General features: G+C 31.3%; 1 protein-coding gene across 1 annotated transcript in view; it reads left to right on the forward strand.

Annotated features, from left to right (window-relative positions):
- Nucleotides 1-24135, forward strand: part of LOC148279387 (uncharacterized) — a 109388-nt gene that overhangs the window by 66172 nt on the left and 19081 nt on the right. The window contains exon 2 of the mRNA XM_088229955.1: nt 7551-7642. Within this exon, the coding sequence (XP_088086081.1) occupies nt 7588-7642 (55 nt within the window). The 5' untranslated portion in view covers nt 7551-7587. The remainder of the gene's footprint in view (nt 1-7550; nt 7643-24135) is intronic.

The raw sequence follows: 24135 nt of genomic DNA on the forward strand, positions 1-24135 counted from the left end.
AGCGTGAGCGAGTGAGAACGGACAAGGCATAATGTAAGAACGTCCAAGTAATGACACTTGCACCGTCTGCGTCTGTTGCGGAAGCTCACCGCCCGTGACGAACGATATACCGCCATACTGTACCTTTTCTTATCTCGCGTTTGTGCTATTCTTTCTCGATCTATTCTCTTTAGTTATTGTGTGTAGGTGGAATCACACTAGTCACCCACTGCTAGCTGATGATGGTATATATATATGTATACGATACTTAAATTGGCATACCATAGATAATTACCCGATACCATTGGTAGCCTTCCTTTTGCGGCCATTGTCACTGATATCTGGCAAGTTAGGGCTTGCTCTGAAATTACCCTCCCGAGAATGCAACGTAAACAACTTATTGTCAATAAACTGTGAAACAAATAGGTTAGCGTTTGGAATACTCCCACACGACGGAGAAAAACGGTAAAGTTACCATTAGTATTGTGAATTTATTCGTGTGTATTTGCCCTATTTTAATAATTTTAATTTTATTAAATTTAACGGAAATAATTCATTGACTTATTAATTAACATAGCAATAGAACATATTCATGTGCTGTTGATAAAAAAAAGTCGTTTATCGATCAGATCTCTGGAAAATACCATGAAATTCTAAAAATTAAATAGGAAAATCCGATTCCCTGAAAGCTCCTTAACTTGAAATAAAAATTGAAAATTGAAAAATAAACAAAATATTGATATCACACGGTGTTATGGAAAAGTTGGACTGTAATGGAGTTTTGTGAAAGGTTGAGAATATTTGAATAAAGGATAGGAACATGGAAATGGACACCTACCTTTGATATGATGAGGATATTCTTCAATCTTAAGCACTGGATGATGAAATTCACTATGATTTATGTAACTATTTATGATAACTATAGAACGACGCGCGACGAATCCAGGAACTTTAATGCAATGTGATGTTATGTGTCAAAAATAGTGTATGTTTTGGTCCAAATCCAAATTGTTTTATTTTGAATATCTTATATCTTGATGTAAGGTAGGTACCATAAGAATGGGTCAAGGGAAGGGTGGGAAAGAAAGGTAATTGGCCAGGAATAACATCGATAAATTCTGTTATTTACTAAAAATCAATGGTTTTTTTAATCACTTAAACATTTATCACCTTTCATCAATTCAGCACGTCCTGAAAAAAATAAAAAAATATTATAACTAACTTATTTAACAATTAGTTTTTAAGTTACAAATTTTCGCATCCTACTAAAATGAAATAAAAATGCTCATTAAAATGCCTTCACTACTACTGCCCACTACGCAGTATTATAATCATGGTCGAGGCTTTCCTCGCCGAAGTAGCCGGAATATGAACATTTGTTGCATTGTTGTTTAGCCATGTTTGTTTTATCGCTATTTAAATTTTGTTAGGAGCTCGTTGGCTGTTCCATATTGTATTACACATATGCCAAAGACAATATTTTTCTACATTTAAAACAGGTAATAAGTGCCATTAGTCATTAATTATTTACCGGTGAAAATATATTGTATACAAATAAAAATAACGCAAATTTTAATGTATGATAGTAAGTCGACAAGGACATTTAAACCATATTAAACCAACAATGCATAAACAACATACAATAAACATAGTTAATCAAGTAATTTATATTGTATATTAACAGCTGTAAAAACGTATTTGGAAAAATGACAACAGTTAAATAAAATTTCCACATGAATTTAGCGAATGCACACAACAATATCATAATTAGGTGCTTATTTATGAAATTTCCTTTTTTACTAACTGGTTAATTTACACGTGACTAATTTTCGTTTGCGTGGGAATTCCAAATTCAATTTTTTCCTTGCCATAAAGCCATGTTTTTTTTTCAAAATCTCTTGGTCATTTGTTTTTCTTTAGGTTTTTTGGTATTCCTTAGAATTTGTTTTTCTATCGAACAATTTATTGAATGTACGCGATTGTGATATGAAAGCTTGCTTATTTTTATTGCTTATATTTAAATCTCTTCGTTTTTATTACACAAATGTAAACATATGTCACTACATTGTGGTAGTTAATATGTTTTTAAAAAAAAACACTGCCCGCTATGAAACTCATGTTTCTCGTACAAGAACAAATTACACCAGTTTTATGAAGCATAAATCCCCAACCGGAGGAGGAGGTCAATAAAATAAAACGTGCACCAAATTAAATTTTATTATTTTTATTGAATTTAATATCAACGTCAAAGTGGAATATCAATTTTTCAATTGTTGATTCGTTGGTGTTCAGTTTAAAAAAAATGGAATTTGTAGGTATGCATTTTTAATAAGTCTATACTTTCATTCGGAAATTTGCGGTATTGATCTCAAATCTCGATATAAATCCATCAGTGATGGCCTTCAATTTGGTATATTACAGTTTTATCTATGGCCGTTTTTGTATTTCAATACGAATTACCCACTCTAAAATAAAATATTTTAATCGCTTCAGACGGGGTGGCGCCAAATCTACCGCCCTTTTAACTATCAAAATCTGGAAAACTTTTATCAAACAACCTTCAATTAAACAAATGAAAACGGTAAAACTAATTTCGTGTTGTGTGATTTTGACAGTAATCTGAATTTGTGTTTTTCTACTGACATTTTTGGTGGAACTGCATTTTAATTATGATAATAAAAATACGAATACAGTTTTATTCCACTTTTATTTATAATATTTACCAGTGACCGGGTTTCGTCGTGACCCGGTCATTCTAAAACTTATTAATAAAAGTAGAATGAAACTATTTTTATTATTATATTTATTTTGTTTTGGAAATCATACCATATTAAGGTGGACGTCATTTGTGATGTTTTTTTTTCATTTTGGCTCATTTCATGCTGGTCGTAGAAATACACACTAAACGGTAAAATTTGAGTGGATTTATTTTTATTGTATTAAATAAATAAATAATGTTATTTAGTGGTAGGCAGAAGCACTAACTATGACGGCGATTAATATTCACTCGACTTCCTTTTTGCATGATTTTTACCTGAATGAAATAAAAAGAAAACAATATAAATTATTCCACCATAATTTTATTGTGTCGTGTGGATTTGTACGAACCGACCGGTGTGAAATAAGCCTTTGCCTTTTTATGCATATACATTTTACGTTGCGTGTACTTACCATCATCATTCGTTTTCCGAACCCAGTTCAGTGGGCAAAGGACACTGCATAATAAACCAAATGCGGCATAGTTCGATCATCGGTTACATGAAGGTAAGGTGATCGGTTTTACGCTAAAGGTCCATGAACAGTCCATGAACAATGAAATATTGCCGTTCAAAAAACATTTAAAATCCGTATTTAACGTCTACCATGCAAGGAGTAATCTTAATTATAATCAGAAAAAGAAAGGAATGTCCTGAATCAGGAAATTGAGTGGGAGATAAATCCGTCTCGTCGTGTAGTGGTTAAAGCGCTCGTTTGCCATTCTTGAGATTCTGGGTTGCCAGTAATATGTAAATATATTTTTAATGCCTAAAGTGTAAAATTACCAACAAATCAAAATGTATTTTACGATGTTTTCACTACGACTACACATAAAAATAGTACTTTTCAAGTTCAGTGGTTTTTATATTTCTTTTTTATTTGTTAATAGACTGTCAAACTAAGCCAAACATTTGTTTTTAATATTTTTATGTATCAGCGCTATGAAGTTTTGTAATTTAGAAATCACTCTGCGTGTGACGTCACAAGTTCTCTTCGGTGAGTTCAGCTGATTGGTGAATTGGCATTCCGTGAACTTAAAATCTATCACAACGCTATTGTTGGTTGATTAGGAAGAACAAATGACGTCGCGTCGTTTAAAGTAGCTCGTTTTTATTATATTAAAATCATTAATTTTTTTACACGTTTTTAAGAAACTTCGCCGTACAAATTAATATTCTAATTTTTACCGCGCGTAAAAAAACATTTTTTGTATCCAATTTCCCGTAGCGCCGAACTTCTTCGTTGTGCCGCAAATAAATTTACTAATAATATTACCCACTGAAATCTTATCTTAACCGGGAAACCTGTCGTTTCTGCTTGTCACGCGAGGCACACATGAATATTCTATCTTTGCTTTTTAAATTTCAATACATGTGTTTTTATCCACACAAACCAGTGATGTTTTCACTTTCGTCGTGTGTTTCGATTGTATATTCTTCAAACTACATTCAACAAGATCGTGTCGGGTGAAGTTCGTTAACCTACCACACAATAATAACCCCCCGTAGGTACATGTAATGGCGAGTGACTGACAACGAAATTAGATTATTATATTCCGATTAAGTCACTAGACTTACGGTTCTCGATAGTAAAAGTGTCTGCCAATCAAAGTTCAACATTATAAAGTGAAAGAACTACTAAAAGAAGTTTGGAGAAACCCGTTTTCTGTGCGGATGTTTTTACACTTATCTTCAGCTACTTCATTTTCAAAACTGATTTTATTTCACATTTTACTGCAGTCAGCTTATTTTCTAACCAATCCAATCGTTTAATATTCAAATATTACAAATAAGTAAAACGTTTTTGAATCTAATTTAATTTAATAACGTCAAACAGTATCGCTCACCTCATTTACCCTAAATTCGAATGTGTGAGAGTTAAGTTTTGGAGAAAAAATAAACCCATTTTGTTTTCTTTAAATCCAACCGAAAAGGCATTTATATTTTTATAAATTATTGTGTTAGGAAGGATAAACCCAGATTTTTCACAATATTATTTATTATTTCCAATGTTTTTGTTCCAAATAAAAATCATTATATTATTATTAGTTTAACTCAAACTTTCATTTAAATCAAATTCAAAACGAACTGTATGAAATCACCTTTGTAAAGCGCATTTGATTTGAAGTACAACATTTAAAAAATGTCTGTGTATAAGTTATTTATAAAAATCAATTTTCAACAGTTTTTTTATTTTTTTTATTTATTTATTGGGGATATCAACAGTAATACATGTAACAAAAATACAACAAATAAAATATACAGAGAATAAAACCAATGACAGATATCCACAGAAATACATTAAATACACGTACAATACATACTAGTGTGTTTGTGTGAGTGTAAGTGAGTGAGAGGGTGGGTGTTATATTGGAATGAGGGTGGACATGTGTGTAAATATTGCACAAGTGTCAAGTGTCGAAAATATAAATATATTTTAAATATTAAGAATTAGAGATAAAATATAATAAAATAAAATAAGATAAAATAAGACTTATTTATTGAAACTAAGTATAAGCCAAAAAAGTATGTTTTAAGACGCGCATTTTAAATGTTATTTTTTTACAATCAAATGGATCAATAAGGGGAAAGTTCAAATTATATTCACTAACAAAACGTATAAGTGGAGAGTTCTGGGCATAGTTCGACGTGTGACGGGTGCGGTAGCCGGGGACGTTTGATGATAACTCCGACAAAAGAGCCGGACTATCAAGGCGTCCACTAAGTATGTCATGAAGCACCCCCATGTCCAACAGTTTTTTAAATTCATTATATTTATATTATGAATTACTCCAGTATTTTTCCGCAGGATCCCGTGATATTTTTAACAACAGTTTTTTGAATATGCCCTTAAAAACAAAATAATTTATCGTCAAACTAGTAAAAAAAATATCTATTAAATATCACACCTTAACGTTATGTATTTTTTTATTTTGTTATCATATTACGCGTATTGATTAAATGATACATATTTTACTAAACCCTGTTACCCCCCCTTTTTATTAATAAATATACCTACATTAAATTACAAATTACAATTACAACCCACGAAGATCCATAGATATGTCATATATATGGATATTCGCAGGTAAAGGTGTTTTTTATGTGGTCAACAAAAACTAAGTTAGACATATTATATGTAGTATCAAAATATGTTTTCTTAGGTGTTTAGTGTTTATGTTTGTACTTCACATACTAATGTTAATGATTTAAGTATTGTAAAATCTGTACTGACAGTAAATTCTTTTAATTGTAATTTGATTTTTATCATACAGTTAACACGAATGTTTTTATTTAATTTTATTTTGAATTATTGTTTGTAAGACATTACATTGCACGCTGTGAACAATTAAAAAGCGTGACTTCTAGCAATATTATATATCCTATATGATACCTAATCCTTGGATGTATGTTCCTTAATAAAAAAATAAATAAAATCCGTGGTTTTTATTGAATAGTTTTCTTTCCTGGTTAACTTTTAATTAGAATTAGTTTCCGCCTTTTTTAGAGGTTGTTTACGCTATTATACAAAATTCACTAATTTGGGCGAAAGGTCGTTTTGTCGGACCAGAACTAAAATATGGATATATTTTATAGGAAATAATTTGCTAGCTTCAAATGAATTATTATATGTTTTATATTTAAATGTTCTCGCTTCAGAAACCAACGAGGTTTAAAATCATGAATAATATATTAATTCCGTTATATTGTAAATATTGCATCGTATGTAGGACTTGTTTACGCTTCTACCTGTGTGAAATATAACATGAATTTAATTGTTCAATCAATTATGGCGTAATATTATATACCTAAATAATTATTAAACATAATAGATATTAATATTTGTATAATCTCGCATGTGAAGACAGTATAACAAGTTAAATAAACATCGCAAGAAAAAGTTACGTCGTCAAAGACTCAGAGTTTTTTTAACTATTCTCATATTTTAATATCAATACTATATTAATTGTATAAATGGACAATGTCCGTAAAGAAATAAATACATTTATTTTCAATTAATTAGAAAGTACTCACTAGGAAAACCCGTTCTAAGAAAGACTGTACAAATTTAATTCACATGTTACTAAGTTTTTTTTTTTCAATGCTAATTTGCTTCAGCCAGATTTTCAAATATTTTTTACTGACTGTATAATTAGGGAAGCATATTAAACAATTTGACAGAAAGATTTACATTATTTTTCCTGTATCTACTATGGTGAAGTTGTATAGTGTGATTTGCATATCACTGTAATTAGTTTCCTGACGAAACCGGTAGACATTGGTAAGTCGCACCCCCAGAAGTACACTGTCGTAGTCGTAAGCCTACATCCCGTTCTTAGATCACTCATTCCAACTCCAGTATTCTTTGAAAACAATTAGGTAAAATATCGGGACACTGCAATAATCATAAAGCTATGTTGTTCTTATTAACATATTACAACAGAAATGAAGAACATTTAAGAAAAGGTAATATAGAAGTCTAGGCAAAATTTGGACAAACTCAAAATATTGTTCATAAATTACCTTACATTCTGTGCTTATAATGTAGATATTTACAACATTTAATAAGAAACAACTCATTACATAACGTCTTTTGGCAATGTGAAGTTTTTTCGCATCTAATGGTGCATATGGCACGTATTTGTCGGGTTTTTAGTTTTATCAAATTTCGACAGCACCCTTTGTTGGCGGGGCGGTTTTACAATTCGTGCTATATTCAGGTTCAACGGCAAATATGCGAAACCAGGGACCCGAAGAGGTTTAAATTAAAAGAATTTATTAAAAATGACTTAATGTTGAATTTAATTTTATCAGGTGAAGTCGGCCCTGGCCGGCGCATGCGCAGTCCGTCATGACACTACACTGGTGGATGCACTGGTTCTGGATTACTGCAGTCGCCGTATCCGGTAGGTTTTTTATGCTGACAAATAATAACATATTTAGGTTATATTACTCTTAGAAAGTTCTAAAAAGCTATTATTTTATCATAAAATAAATTTCAAAAAAGCCTTCTGAAAAGTAAAAATAGTATCTTTTACTAACAATATTTTGGGTATTTCTAAATGTTTGTAGACAATGCTGGATTTTACAATCTAGAAGTTTGATTATCATGACTCAATTTTTTTTCAGCTCTCTCTAAAAACAATTTGACAGAATCTAATTATGTTAATTAAACTAACTGGTACAAACATTTCAAAGCATTGCCTAGTAGGTGAAATAATTCAACCAGGTAAATCTTCAAAAAAGTCAACAGGTGGAAGAGTTAAGGAACTGTGGATGTTTAAACATAGGCAGAATAGTTAATGTTACACAGTGTGTAAATTGACCACTTAAACCAGCCAATGACATGTCATCAGCCTTGTAAATGCCTAGACTTCCGTAATCCCTTCCCGAAAATGTTGTAAATTTCTACCTTTTATTAGTTTGCTTGTCTCTCTTTTCCTTCAAGTTTGACCTTATTAAACGAAATCAATGTATCTTAACCACTCATTGATGTTCGCATATGAAGTCATAATATAATGTTGTAGGATAATAAATTCGTAATACCTATATTCAAAAAACAAATTACAACCTGTCATTTTCAAAATCAGATTGTTCTTGAACGAAAACCTTGTGAAAACATAAAAGATAAAAAACCATAGTACAAAAGGTGATCATTATCTCATTACGCCAATGAACCTGTTTCTGTGTAAACGATTCAATACAGAGATAGTGTCAAAAGATTAACCTTGTTCGAAAAATTGCATTGAATGAGCGATAACAAACCATTTTTTATTTTAAATATTCGAGTTAATTTAGTTATTTTTTTTTTCTATCCATCCAGGAATTAAAAAAAAAAAAAACATGCAAAATACGCTAATCCATTAAATCACCTTTTAATAGGCTGTGAGCATATAATAATGATATTTTATTTGGATGATAGATTTAGTTGAGTCGAGTTATTTTTTGTGTCAATGAACATAAATTAAATTCACAAGTCATAGAAATATTGAGAGGAGCAATATTTAAATTATTGTTATTGATAATTAAAACCATAAAATTAAAAATAGTCAAGAAACCGCATACGCACATCAAACATAAGGCGAATAAACTACTCATAAATGAGTAGTTTTACGTTTTGACCCATTAGTTTATTTGTAGACGTCGCTCAGTACGCAACTCCTGATTTGAATTCAACTATGCCGTGTTCAGTCCTTTTAAGGTGTAGAAATACTGCTAGGATCTTAAAGAAACAGGATGGGATCACATTTCATGTGTAATTAGCAAATAAATGTGTAAGTAGCAAATACATTACTTAAAAATTTAATTATTTTTCCATCTTCAGATTGTCGAAGAAATCAAAATGGACATTTCGTTCGTATTGCCAGGGTAGTAAATTGTTTACCCTACTTAGCTCATCTAATAAGAAAACTAATAAAAATTGGACCTCGGATCAAACAACTCTGTGGTGGACATTTGACCGACATTATCTTTAAAACATAAAATATTATTGGACATGATATAAAAATATCCGTTTTATGTCAAATAAAATTTGTTTTATATTTTTAGTTCAAAGTTCATTAATTCAATTACTCTTATTAAATGACTCTTAACTTATCTACTCTGTTGTGTCAATCAATATTTCCGCGTGCGCAATAAAATTTTAGAGAAATTAACAGATTGCTTTTATTTACCTTACATTTGTGTTATGGTTATATTTTTTCCCATCGTGCAACATAACGCGGTGACATCACGAATGCGCTTGGCAAAAGTGGGGCATAGTAAGGGATTTTTTGGATGCAGTCCAATGTATTCAAATATGATTCTACGCTCCTTCTGGACTATTCTTAATTATATGATTAAAACATTAAAAAAACAAATTTTGCATTATTAATATAATTTCTTCCGTGTAAATGGCTGTTTACATGTGGACAATACAATAGATATGACAATATTGTCATGTCCCAGCTCCGTGAACAGCCTCGACTGCGCAGGACAAAACGCCGGGACAATGCGAAAATTCGGCCGCAGTTCATACGTGAGCGCTGCCAAAATAAATATATGTACATACGACTGCGTTTATTACGAGCCAATTCACGAAAAATATTATTAATTTAATTTAATTCTGTATTAGTCATGGTTTTCGACAACAGTAAGTCGTCATACTATCTATAATCGATCAATGATGTTGTTCTACATTTCTCCCGATTGTCAGTAAAATATTAGTTACAACTATCATTACCCGCAAAGTACAACCCTGTCGACCTCAGTAATGCCAAGAGCCAGGGACAACAAATATCTCCATATTAGGACTTCACTGGACCAATCTGGTACCACAACCTTCGACATAATTTATTTCTGCATTGTTCAAATTATCTGAGATTTTATTTATGACTTACCGTAAAACACCTGTTGTAAATGTAGGTCTCATGCCCATGTTTTGTTATGTGCGAAGTTTAAATATAAAATTCGAAATTAGTAATACCTGGTAGCAGTGGCGTCTTTGCCTTATGTCCACTGGGTCAATGACCCCCCAAAATTTGCTACCAATTTTAAAAAAATCCTTGTACCTATTGTAAAGAAAGTATATAATATAATGTAATTGGGTTTTATAATGTAAAAAAATTAAGGTTTAAAATAAATAAGTACCAATTAATACGCATATTTTTATTAATATATTATTAGATCAAATGCTACAAAGAAAAATTACCCTACGTAAATCCGCGCTACATATTTCTCTGCGCGGGTCAATTCCTAAAATGTCCCAAAACGAATGTCTTGTCTCCATAGTTTTGCATGGGAAAGAAAGAAATGAAACGTACCCTTGTTCTAGAAGATCCTTGCTAAAATCATATAAACGCGGGACGGTGTCCTATGTGAGATAAACAATACGAATGAAAGAAGGTTAGAACGAGATAAATAATATTGTTATCGGCGTGAACGAGATAAGAATGATGATTATATTCCTATGCATTTTACATGTCTATACTAAAAAAGAACGAATTCTTAATGGAAATGATCAATATGAGCTAACATTTTCTCTTCCCTTTGGAATATGTGCCAGCCTATCAAGAATTCGTAATATTTTACAAGATTTAAATGATCTTTGTAAATTATTCTTATTATTTTGTTCGCTCTCGTGTAATAAATTATTTTACTATCAGAAAACAAAGAAAATTGTTTTAATTTACAAAAAGTTTCATAAAAATTTGTTAAATATTCAATATTTATCTAATATAAATAAATAGTTACTATGTGGGCGGGCGGCTGTGGTCTGATAAAAATTGAGGAAATTATACGATTTAGCCATTTAAAACTCCGTTTTCCTTTCAAAATCGTGTCCTTAAAAAATAAAATAAATAAATATTAGACAAATACATTTATTTTTCAAGGTATATTTGGTTATAAAATACATATTTATACTAATCGGCGTAATCTGTTGGTCGAAAAGTATTTATATTTCAAATACGTCAAATTATTTAGTATATTTTTTACCAAATATACCGTAAACAATAATTATTTTTGTCCAATGTTGATTTAATTTAATATTTCAAAATGTTTCTTATTTAATAATATTTCTTATATAACCCCAACGGGTTTTTCAAAATTATAAATAAAAAGTAATATTTTGTGCATTTGTGTATCATATTGTGACTGCCTCCATATGAATGTATTTTTATTGGTGTTTTTATTGCTAAAATTATTGTAAAATATACATGTACCTATTTAGTCAAAAAAATTAACCCCCCATTTTTAACCCCTTCAGCCGCCACTGCCTCGTAGGTACGTCTGGTAAAATAAACCATACGCACTCAATATCGATAATTAGCGGTCAAGATATTTTCACCGACAATTTTATTTATTTATTAACGGACTGAATCCATTAAAAAAATGGCAAACACAAATATTTTTTGTACATACAGGCACAATTGAAATAAAATACATAAAAAGAAAATTAAAGCTAGGACAAAAAATTAAATAATAATTACTACCTCAAGACAAGATCTGGTCTATCTTAGTGATTGTTCAAATTTAGAAAAACTTCCATCAAAAAAGTCTAGATCTTGTCTCGAGTTTACAATGCGACACAATCGGGACATTGCCATTGGTGCTGCGAGCATATAATTTTGCCCATATGCTCTATTAAACCTTTATCGACAGATACCAAACGTCATAAAATTGATACTTTTGTAACCCTGTGATTGTTATCAAAATAAAAAGAAAGTTTACTGGGTACATCATCATCATCATCATACCATCCGTACCTAGGCCCCGATTACAATGGGAAGTTAACAGAGTTATTTTCGACTGTCTATAAAGAAAAACCGATATCTGTGGACAGAAATTAATATATTTGCATGAGCATTTCAAGTATGTTCGTCGGTAACCTATAATTGAACATGTTTAGAAGAAAAATTGTACGTATATTCTGCTTTTCATACAAAAAATTTCATTTTACTTTGTAGATAAAATTGGAGATAAATGTTAACCTCCATTGTAATCGGGGCCCTGGGCCTCAGTTATGAACGCTATCTTCATCTGTATATTTCGAGACGGTATACTTAACTTCTAATATCTATACCTACTTGCCATATCGACATCATACGATTAAAACAAACCAATGAATGACCGCAACAATTTAGTCCGCGTTCCTTGCGTCATTAACATTAAAAATAGTTCTCATTTATATTTTAAATAGGCTTCTGTGAAAAAAAGTGCTCACTTCAAAGAGATTATAAACTCCGATGAGTCCCAATCCAAGCAAAAAGCAGTAAAAGAAAATCATAGCGACAATAATACGATGCATATTTTTTTTAAATTTAGGCTTAGTTTGATAGTCAATTAAAAAAAAAATAAAAAAAAAAAACATTTAACTTCCTTATTCTGTATTTAAACTTAGATTCTAAGGTTAAACTACAGTATCATTAAACTGTCTATAACATGATTTCAAATCTTTAGGAAACATCATCATATTTTTATTAAACTACCTACTTACCTACGTACTGTTTTGTAATAGCCGTGTGCGTGTCTGTTATTGAAAAATTGAAATTGGTCTCGTTTCCTGTCAAAATTGACAGAAAATTATCTTAAAGCACACAGTTCCGACGATTTAGAAAGTATTAACTAATATGATAACTTTCGTTTTTTTTTAACGGGAGCTTGATATTAATAATAAAACTCATGCTCACCGGTTCAAATTGTGTCACTGGACCACCAACCGGTCTATACATTAATACAGATAAATAAAACTGAAAGTATTTTTTTTACATAATTTGCATTTCATTTCATTAGTAATATAATCATTGGTTCGACTCTAGCAGAAAGGTGACCAAGACGCTGTTAGGCAAATGTCGTCAAGTGTTCTAGTAAGATGCATAATATTTAATTTAATTATTAAGTTGATCAACGTCAAGTTCAATGATAAATGGTATCGGTTGTATATAAAATATTTAACAAGTACTAAAAGGTAGATACTGAAATTAATTTAGATTTATTTTCGCCTAAATTTAGGGGAGTCAAGAATCAGGGCAAATTTATTACTAATAATGTTTTGAGTATGTCCAAATGCATTTTTGATTAAACTAACCGGTAAAAGAAAAAGTATTTTTTTTTTTTTAAATGTTTTCAGGCGTTGCTTAGTAGGTGAATTTGTTCAGCCGGATGAATCTCACCCACATGATAAATTTCAGCTCTTTTATTTCACAAAAGTCAACAGATGGAAGAGTTGAGGAAATGTGGATAAACATAGGCAGAATGGTAAATGTTACACAGTGTGTAAAGTGGCCACTTAAACCTGTCAATGATAGGTCATAAGCCCTGTAAATGCCTAGACTTTCATATTCCCTTTTCAAAATGTTTTCGCTTTCTTTTGCAACAAATTTAGATATATTATTATTTGATTTATTTAATTCTATAATAATAATCATAGTTTAATACAGTTTTTTTTTAGTATCCGTAAAATTTATATTCAAAAGTAAACTAAATCTAGATTGCACCAAATAATAACAACAATAAACTAATACATATTAAAAAAACATGGGAAATCTCAAAAATGATATAAAATGTAATAAACAAAAAATAAAACAATGCTACGATTTTTTTAATGGATAAATAATAGATGTCGGCCCTGTGGTGTAATGGTCATCGCGTTTACCTACCATGCAAGAGGTCTCGGGTTCGATTCCTGACATGGTCGATATGAAATATATGTTTAAAACGGTGCTTTTACACTAGAATATGTCATAGTCCATGGACTGGTACATGAAGCGTAAGATCTTTTCTTTTCTTTTCATGGTCATGTCAGAGCAGAGGCGAATCGTCCAAATAAGTGATTATGCATAGCTTACCATTATATTTAACTTCCCATGAAAATGTTTTTTAGTAACTATATTTATGTGATTATAAATGAAATAATTCTTGTTTATTATAAATCACAACCACCGTTTAAATTTTCCTACAAAAAAAATTGTAAAGTGCGCGCCTAGCCCGTTCTCAATAAACGATGAAACTAGCCAATGACCTCAGCTTCTTCCTCCATACAAAAAAGTACATTATATTTTACATCTTTAACCTAGTCGCGTTTTTTTAGTTCTTAATCAAGTTTGCAGATTACAAATATTATTTGAAGATTCTCTATTTGGAAACTAGGATTTCTAACATTATTTCTGAAGGATTTTTTCTTTGATATGATACCGTTGACATATTATGTATCACAAACGACACGTGGCGTTCGAAGTGGACGTTTTTGGCATTATTTATTTTAAAAGGAATCGGCCGGTGCTCACAAGTGTTGTATTGAAATAGTGTAAAATAAAGCTACGTATATCGCAAAGTTAATAATAATTGTTGCTCGAGTTGATTTTCACATAACCACAGAAAAATAGCCATTTATTCTGTAGATTACTTGTTTCAAAATCTCCGTTTGCCACTGCGAAGTAGTCGATCATTGCTTACCTTAAATCTCTCTGGGTAACCGAATGTATCGGAAGTTTTATTTTAACTTGAAATCGTCGAAAAAACATTCGATCACAGAACGTTTATAAAATGAAATTCACCGCCACTTATTAAACCAAATATATCTAAAATAATCCAAATAGCACCTCAAGATAGATTTTATATTTCTCGAATAAACCGCCATTTTCTTTCTGGTCAAACCCATATGAAATATCTAAAAATGTCTATTTCAAATTATTGGCATTATACTTTTAAAAAATATTCAGACACAATTAACCAAAAATATCGCTTTATTTTGAACCGCCAGACCTGCACCTTTAAAAAAAATACATTCCATAATCATTCTCTTTTTTATTCTCATTTCCAAACGTTATGTTTTGTGAGAATTTATTCCGCACGCACTACGTAACCTGAAGCACCATTTTTAATCTAATTACACCACAGCCTCAGTTCAAAGGGTTGTCGGTAGTTCTAACGCAAAATTTCAGACGGCGAATAAATTTAATTATAAAGCTCTTTAAAGCAACGTCAAAGAGATTTTATCAGAGGGTTTTAATACTTTTTAATGGCTCTTTACGGACGCCATGCTATTTTAATAACCGCCCATGAAAACGTTGCTCTTAGTTGATGATTAATGATTTTTTAAAATCTCATTGCAATAAGTACTCTGTCATTGATCATCACGCGATGTTGAATGTAAAGAACTCGCTGCATGCTACCCCTGTGACCTGCTTCCGTTTAGATCTCTAAGAAGATGGCAACTATATCAGTTACTAACTACCGTTGGCCATGTGCTCAAATATAGCCAGCTAGAACTCTCGTTATTTTTTTTGCATGGTAATAAACTTTCGTTACATCGTCGTTCGATTCATCTCTATGCTAAGAACAAAAGTTTCTTGCCCCACAAAAACATATTCTAAGTACCTATGCTTTACATTTTTCATAAATATTTTTACCAGCTTTGTAAGTTTTATTAGTAGTATTTTTTGTGTTGTTCATTTGGCCAGCTTTTATGATTGGCCAAAATTAGAATTATGACAAAGATATTATAATGTTTCACATCTTAACCAATTATTTTTTTTTTGTGAAAAGAAATATTAACGTTGTAATAATTTACCCAAATATTTCAATTTTGGTGGCCATTTTCAACGAGTTGTAAATAAGCCACTATTAAAAAATGGAAATCAAGTTGGGGCAGTGTGGGTTTCGAACTTTGGACCTCTGATCCGTGAGTCCGCAACACTAGCCTCGGGACTCGGGACCACAACCCGATTTTCGCACGGGGATTTCGAATCCGATGAATATCAAATACATTTGCGGTAGATTTATTTATTTGCTATTAAGAGTTTTTGTGTGATTTAATTTCATTTGTCAGTGTGTTGTTTTTTTTAAAAATGTTAATTTACAAATTAGATTTACTAATTTATTACTTTCTATCAGTACCTATACTACCTATACTTTTTATGAGTATTTTTTTTATATAACAGGGGTAATAAATTTGTTTGATTATCTTAAGGTAAATTGAAATAGTAAACTCTTTATGATCGAAAATAATTGTCTTTACTAACTAAATTGCTTATATTTTGGAAATGAAACCAAAAACCATGGAATTTCGAATAAATAACTCCGCGTTGTTTTTGTTTGCACCACAGCAAACAAAGAGATGAACAATTAAATCACATAATATCCTGGCTTGAGTATTATTACATTTAATTATTGTAATCTCACCAGTAGCTCAATCACAAATAACTATCAACGTGCTAATAAGCGACGTGTTAACAATTTCTCACCATGGTTTTTTATCGTATTCGCGATCACAATGCAACATCCGTGAACACCTATTATTAAATGTCAAAATATTTACGTTTCGCGACGTATAATCCTGCTGCGCAATCATATATTTTAACTTCACCAGTGTAAAAATTGAAAATATTCCAAAACTGCTCTTTTTAATTAATTAATTTATTATTCATCATGCTTTTTATTGCATTTAGCCGGCGGTTGTGCAAGCCAAATGTTAAAAAAAGCAGTCGTCATAGTAATTGTAATTTAATTTTCACTTTTTGGTATTAGATACTCCTTACTTTTTTGCAAATCCAATATAGTATTATTTTTATAGTAAACACCGATTTTTCGCCAATGAATTGTATTTATTTACGAGGAGAACAAAAAACAAACCGACACGAGCGTTGACTTAAAGATTACACATGCGTTGACTTATGACTGCGATAACTTAAGCACGTTCATTATTGTTCGTTGTGATCGCTTAAATGCTTAGCATGTTTTTAAGCACGTCGATAGTTATTTGTGATTGAGCTACAGGAATTGAATCCGGAACCTTCCGCGTGTGGGGCAAGTGTCAGCCACTACACCCCCGGGGCGCAAATGATCCTTTCCTCATTATTATTCCTTTCTTACGAGATGCTGTTTCGTCCAGAATAAAATATTTTCGGCATGTAAAGTGAACGTATGACGAAAGAACACATGAAAATGGTAAATTAATGCAGACGGATTCAGCCAAAAAATATCGAAGAAGAAATGGCACGATAATGGCTAAACAATTTTTAGAGTGGACATTTCAAAATCGTAATTTAACTTATTTTTTCAAGGCCTTTTACAACTATGGGTCATTAAAAAAGATATAGTTAATGGCATGCATGCTTAAAGTGTAACCAACAATTATAATTAGAAGTCTGTTTTTTTTAAAATATTTATTTGAAAGCTCAACAAGAATACGTACATTTTTAAAGTAAGCATTACTAACGTTCTTTATATACATTCCCAATTATAGAACTCCACCATCTTTCATAAATTATATAAAATAAGTGTGTAAAATCAATCAATAAGTAATCATAAAGATTAAGTTTAGTGAAAGATAAGAATAAAGATTGAGTTAAAGAAATAAATTTGAGTTAAACATAAGAAACTACATTTTTTTTAAGAAAAAAAAAAGAGAAAATAAAAACATATAAGATGTAATAAAATAGACTAAAATTTATTTATATACACAAAAATAAGGATTAGGCATTTGATTTAAGACACATAGTAATATTTTTTTATAATCATTTGCTCTATCATAATAAATGTCAATGTTAACTTTTTTTCTATTTTGTTATAGGGTCTTAACATAAATTCTATGTCAATCGCATAAATCACATTGAATCGGTCCAACATCGCTTGCTTCGAAAAATAGCGTGGATGCTCGGACTAGAGAGAGATAATTATTCTTATGCTGAAATAGAGTCAATGTTAAATATTTCTAGTATTGACTAATATTGACTCCATATATATGTTCGGCATACTAAATGGTATAATCGATGTTCCATCATTACTGGGACAAGTAAAATTCAATATTCCGACTCGTAGATTGAGAAACAATGAAGTACTGTTCATCGATCAGCATAGAACAAACTATGGCCTAAATTCTCCAATGACCCGCCTTTGTCGTATTGTTAACTCAAGACAAGATCTGGACTTTTTTGGTTTAAGTTTACAACGATTTAAACGAGCACTAAATAAATAGTCCAGATCTTGTCTCGATGTCCCTTATGTTTGTCAATGCTTCTTTTCTTTTTTTAAAAATGTTTTTAACTATTCTTTTATTGTAATATTTAAACCTTATAAATTGTATACATGGACAATGTCCGTTAATAAATAAATAAGTAAGTCGTAGTAGGTACACAAATCTGTAGATCAATACAACATAATAATCTGATTTCTCGCTTCGGGCGGAAGCCGAACAAGGGGCAGTTCTACCACCACCAAGGAAACGTCCCTTCTAAAAGTTTTCCCTAATTGAATTATTTCTTCGGACGACGCCGAAGGAGGCGGCGATCTAGAAGCGCTCGTTCGTACTGCGCCTAACTCCAACACCCAATATTGTTAACAATGTCAAGCATGACTATTCAAATAGGTTTCGTGATTCAGACGGGCTTCATAATCCAATATGTACTTGTTGCATTATTATGTATTGTTTTTATTTATTTATACTTTTACATTGTTTGTATTCTTTTTTTTTATACAGAATAATGTTTTCACTGGGGTGTTCTGTGCCGAGGGAAAAATTTTACAAAATGTGAAACATGCCTTAGATTAGTTATTTAACAAAGTTAATATAATAATAACAATAAAAAAAGTAATTCATCCAATTAACCTAATAATCATTAACATAAAAAACATCTACTGTATCTACTCAAAACAGATATAGTTTTTATCAATTGGGGTAGTTGTAAAATTCTTAAAAATAAATTAGTAAAAGTACGTTATATAAAATTATTAATTATGAAAATTGCCAATCTCGTAAACACCCATGTAAAAACATTATTTCTTTTTTTTTTATTATTTAAACTTTAAACTGTTTCTTCTACACCTGACTAATGAAAAAGTACATCATAATCATCACTTCCCTATTCGTAAACAGTGGTTCATAGGGCACTGCATTGGTAAACCGAATACTGCGGATCTGGGTCATTTTTGTTACTAATTTCATTTTATGCCGTCATAAAGGCAATATGAGGGGCCACAAAATATTTTTATTTTTTGTTTAAATCTCTTTATATATATATATATATATATATATATATAAATATATATATATATTTATATATATATATTTATATATATATATATATATTTATATATATATATTTATATATATATATATATATTTATATATATATATATATATATATATATATATATATATATTTATATATAAATTGTGTAACACATTTGTACCGTCGTGGAATTTCAATATAAAAAGTTATATTTTTTCTAATACGATGTATTTACAAAAATAAATGGAAAACCCCCATTATATTCAAACCACAAAAATATTTTTTTTTAAATACTTGCTATCTTAATAATTATAATACTAAGCTTTGTGAAGGAGTAGTTATTTTACACAATCATACGGGTGACAGCTCTACGCAAAACTGATTCCCAGGAGTCATTTTTTGGAACTAATAACTTCAAAGTGGCCGAAACTACTCAAAATTGTCCAAATATGTATCGACAGTAATAAGTTACACTCTCAAATGAGAGTTATTTTACACCAGGACAAATTTGTACTGTCAGGGAGCAAAGGGTCGAGTCAAATTTACACTAGATGCAATTTCTGTGTCCGCTACTGTGTATTATATGACTGTTTACGTTATCATGATGTCGATAATAATATACAGGTTTCCTTGCATAATATTATTCACTAACAATATAATACTATTATATCTAGTGCCTACAAAGACGTCATTGTAATGACGCATGTTTTACTTATATCGACCAATGAATTGCCCGTGTAAAGATACGAGAGTTATATACCTAACTACTTGCATTCGCTAGAACAGTAATACTCTTGTATTTTTCATCCCTTATCTCATAACTTTGTGAAGGTTTCCCGCTCAAGAATTTATACGCGGAAGAATAATGTAATACGCTCAAAGGAAACAAAAGCTAGAGGCAGTTGAAATTCTTCTTTCAAGTTATAATATTATTATGATACCCCAGTAGAGTAACGAAAAAACTTTCTCTCCGTAAAGAAACAATATTTTAGTCCGTTCACCTATTATCACAGCAAATGTTCTTGCATAAGAGATTTTTTTGTTTTAAAAAGCTCCCAAAACTTTATGTTTTGGGCCTTACTTATAAACCTGGTATAAAGTTACACCTACGCATGGTTGTAGAATAAGGATGAGAATACCATATTTATTATACCACTATGCCTAAGCGTAACTTTATACCAAGTTTATGAGTAAGGTCCATTATGTAATGTGTCCTACACCAGGTAGAATATAATATATCATGCATACAATATTAGTGATAATGAAATTACACATTCCGTGGATGTAATACAATACTTTGCGGTATATTTAGATCCTCCTATAACGAGGGTTTTGAAGATGCAGCGGTGGACCTGACTTGGGCACGTGCTACGCATGCCTCAGGAGACCTGAACCCAAGTTGCCTGTTCTTTAACTCTAAAAAAAGGGGGTAAATAATCCCTTTGCGCGCGGTGATGTAACATCGTGTTACCACAAGTAGAAGACGGAATATTCTAAAGTTCAGACATTTGAAAAAAAAACACTGAGTATACTGTTTTATAATACCTTTTCCATAATTTATGCAAATAAACATTTAATTTAGCCCTGTTATAGCAAAATAAATTAAACATAAATACGCCGCTCATATTACGCGCGTGCGTCCCCCATCACTGTCATCAACCGACTGAATCAATTTTACACAACACCCACCACAGATCAGCGTCTCTGTCTTCCTTGTTATGAGTTCTATCTTCGTGCACTCTCTTATACAGATGTGTTGCTAAATTAGCGGACATCCAGCATAGTTATACAAATTTTACTTTCCAAATCCGGTGTGAAAATGTCCATTAGAAGATAACAAAAAATAAGAGAGATATATTAAGTCTTGTATCCTATGTCGGCTAGTTTGACATCACAGTCACACAAGAGTTAAACCCGCGGGCTTACGCCACGCGCCGTCCGGAAGGCCGTCGATGACATCAAAAGAAAAACATATATGGAATGATTAAAAAATACGATTAATATAAGTTCTTAAAATATTATGAATTAACTTAATACAGCATAAATAAATATGCCATCCGCAAACTATCCCCAGGCTTGACTGTCGATCGCCAACTCCAGTGCGTCCCCCCAAATAAAGTCCATATCCCAAGTGCTTCTTCAAATGCCAGTAACTGTCATCGCGATAGTTGTCACTGGAGAATACAGTTGGCGATCTGGCAATATACGTTTCCACTGCGAAATAAATCATTGTGTACATTGCATTCAATACTATAAAACCCTTTTATTTATTTATTTAACTTTTTGTACATAATGTTATTTGTACATTGGCGGGCTTATTGCCAAACGGAAATTTCTTCCAACCAACCAATAAAAAATATAAAAATTTCATAATTCAAGTTACAGAACATATTCAATAGAAAAAAAGATTAAAAAGCTAAAGACATATAAAAAGAGAAATAAACGTATTTGTTTATAAATTACCTTAAATCAAAACTATTACTCAATGGGAAAAAGGAAAAAAGAGGGAAAAGGAAAGGAGAAGAGATTAAGGAAGAGAAAGGATATGTTTCTTCAGACGTGATTTAAACAGAGATAATGTAGTAACATCTTTGATGGTGGATGGGAGATGATTCCACAGTCGAGCCGCATGGACACTCTATGAGTTAAAGAAGAAAGAGGAATTGTGGATGGGTATTAAGAGAATGCCTTGAGAATTAGAACGAAGAGGTAAACCATGAACTGATAAGCGTTAAAAATTTTCACGCAGGTATATAGGAGCGTTAGGACTAAGAAGTACATTGAACAGAAGTGAGAGGGAGTGATAGTCTCTCCCCTGTCTGATTTTGAGCCATTTCAGTTGCCTACGATAATCAGAAATGTGGTCATATTTCCTAAGACCAAAAATGTACCTTATGCATGTATTCTGAAGTCGTTCAAGTTTATCGAGTTGCTCACAGCTTAAATCAGTCATGGAAACATCAGCGTAATCAAGAATGGGTAGTAGTAATGCTTGTACAAGGGTTATTTTGTATAGTGTACATGACTGAATGTTTTCATATTAAATAATATTTATTTTATTTCACTTTACAATACGCCCATTTTATTTAATAATACAGGTTAGCACTAACATAGTCATAATTCTAAATATAAACAATAACACAATTGCTTTTAATACACGTAAAAACCAATAAAAGCATGCTGCGTTGCAAAATTAAAAGTGAAACTTTGCGTAATAAAAAAAGAGAAAAATATTGATATAATGTAATATAATAATAGTTAGGTATACATTTAAAAAAAACAATTGGTATACAAAGTAAATAAGGAAAATGTTAGAATTAAAAGTAAATTCTAAAAATTTTTTTACAAAAAAATGGTGTTAACAAATTAATAATAAAAATTAATTTACAGGAAGTGTATAAGATAATAATATATATGGTACACATATTAAAAATATTTTTAAAAAATATTTCAGAATAATAATATAATAAAATGTGCGTTTTCACATAAACAAAAGTTGTGAGTTTGCTTTGTTTACCGACAGGCACTAACACATTGATAAAGGCCATTAAGCCTTCTAACAGCACTGTAAATACCCGATATCGGGAATTAACAATGCTGTATTTTATCCCCTTGGAATTGAGAGCTTATTTTTTCTTGTGTGGGAATTGTTTTTATTAAAAATATAGTTGTTTACGTGTTCAGTCCATTCCGAATCAATTTTATGCCATTTCCATTGTACGGCTTATGAAGGTCATAATTATATTAAATTTTATCTTTAATTTGGAGTTCTCATTGGCGTTTTTATGTTGATTGTTTGTTTGTATCTTTTGTTTCTTCGTATTGTGTATTCTGCCTTTTATTCCCTCCAATTATAGATTTGTTTTAATTAATAACTGCCGACACAAATCGCTAATTGTAGGACGTCTATATGCTTACCATAATACTTTGTTTCATTGATTATCTATAGATTCGCATACACGATGTAGCTTATACGCACGTATTATGTTTTAAGGAAATCCATCGTAAGTCATAAATTATACACTGTAGCGCCAACTTAAAGCAAACCTAGTAAAATAAAGAATAAATGGCCGACCGTTTTTCAACCAATCGCAATACCTGTATTTAACTTTATGTTAAAAAAATTATATTCAAGTACATTTTTCACCAAAAATGTTTGTACTACTGAGTGCCATATTTTTTTGCCATGACAGGCCCGTAGGGGAAGGTGGTCCGAGATGACATAGTAGTTGAGATTGTAAACAAACAAACCATCACGCCGTTTCCCCGTAAGGATAGGCAGAGAGGATAGAACGCCACAACACTATATCTTTGCATACAGATCTCGCTTCCTCTACATTCATACATCTTCTCATGCACGCGTGACGATTATTCCGGCTTTTGACATGTCCATCTTCAAGTGTTTGTTGGATTCGGTCATGCCATGTCTTTCTCGGTCTTCCTCTGTTTCTGCATCCATCAACATTTGCATTGTAAATATTCTTAGCCGTTCTTTCGTTCTGCATGTCCAAACCGGCGCAGAGCTCCTTTCTTGATTTTGTCGATAATGCTTGTCTCAGCCTTACATAATGTACGGATCTCAACATTTGTGCATCTATCGTACATAGTTTTACCACACATTCGCCTGATATATCGCATTTTGACAGCATTCAGCCTACTTTCATTCCTGTTTTTCTAAGTCCATACATCAGGGACGGGACCAGGACTCCGTTGTGAACTGCCAATTTTGCGAGTTGCAATGTTGAGATTGCATGGTAGTCATAATTCTGCAAATAAGCACGCGGCGGCGCCATTGATGTCGGGGATATGTCCTCAAATGGTTTCGTGTCGGAATTTGTCTGACGTCAATAAGCGAAAGATATGTTATTAAATATTTGTATATAACCACTTACCGACTTTTCTATGTCTAC

Source organism: Micrasema longulum, unplaced genomic scaffold (assembly GCF_059751315.1).
Source record: "Micrasema longulum isolate JH-2025_06_02 unplaced genomic scaffold, ASM5975131v1 h1tg000725l, whole genome shotgun sequence".
Taxonomy (NCBI): Eukaryota; Metazoa; Arthropoda; class Insecta; order Trichoptera; family Brachycentridae; genus Micrasema; species Micrasema longulum.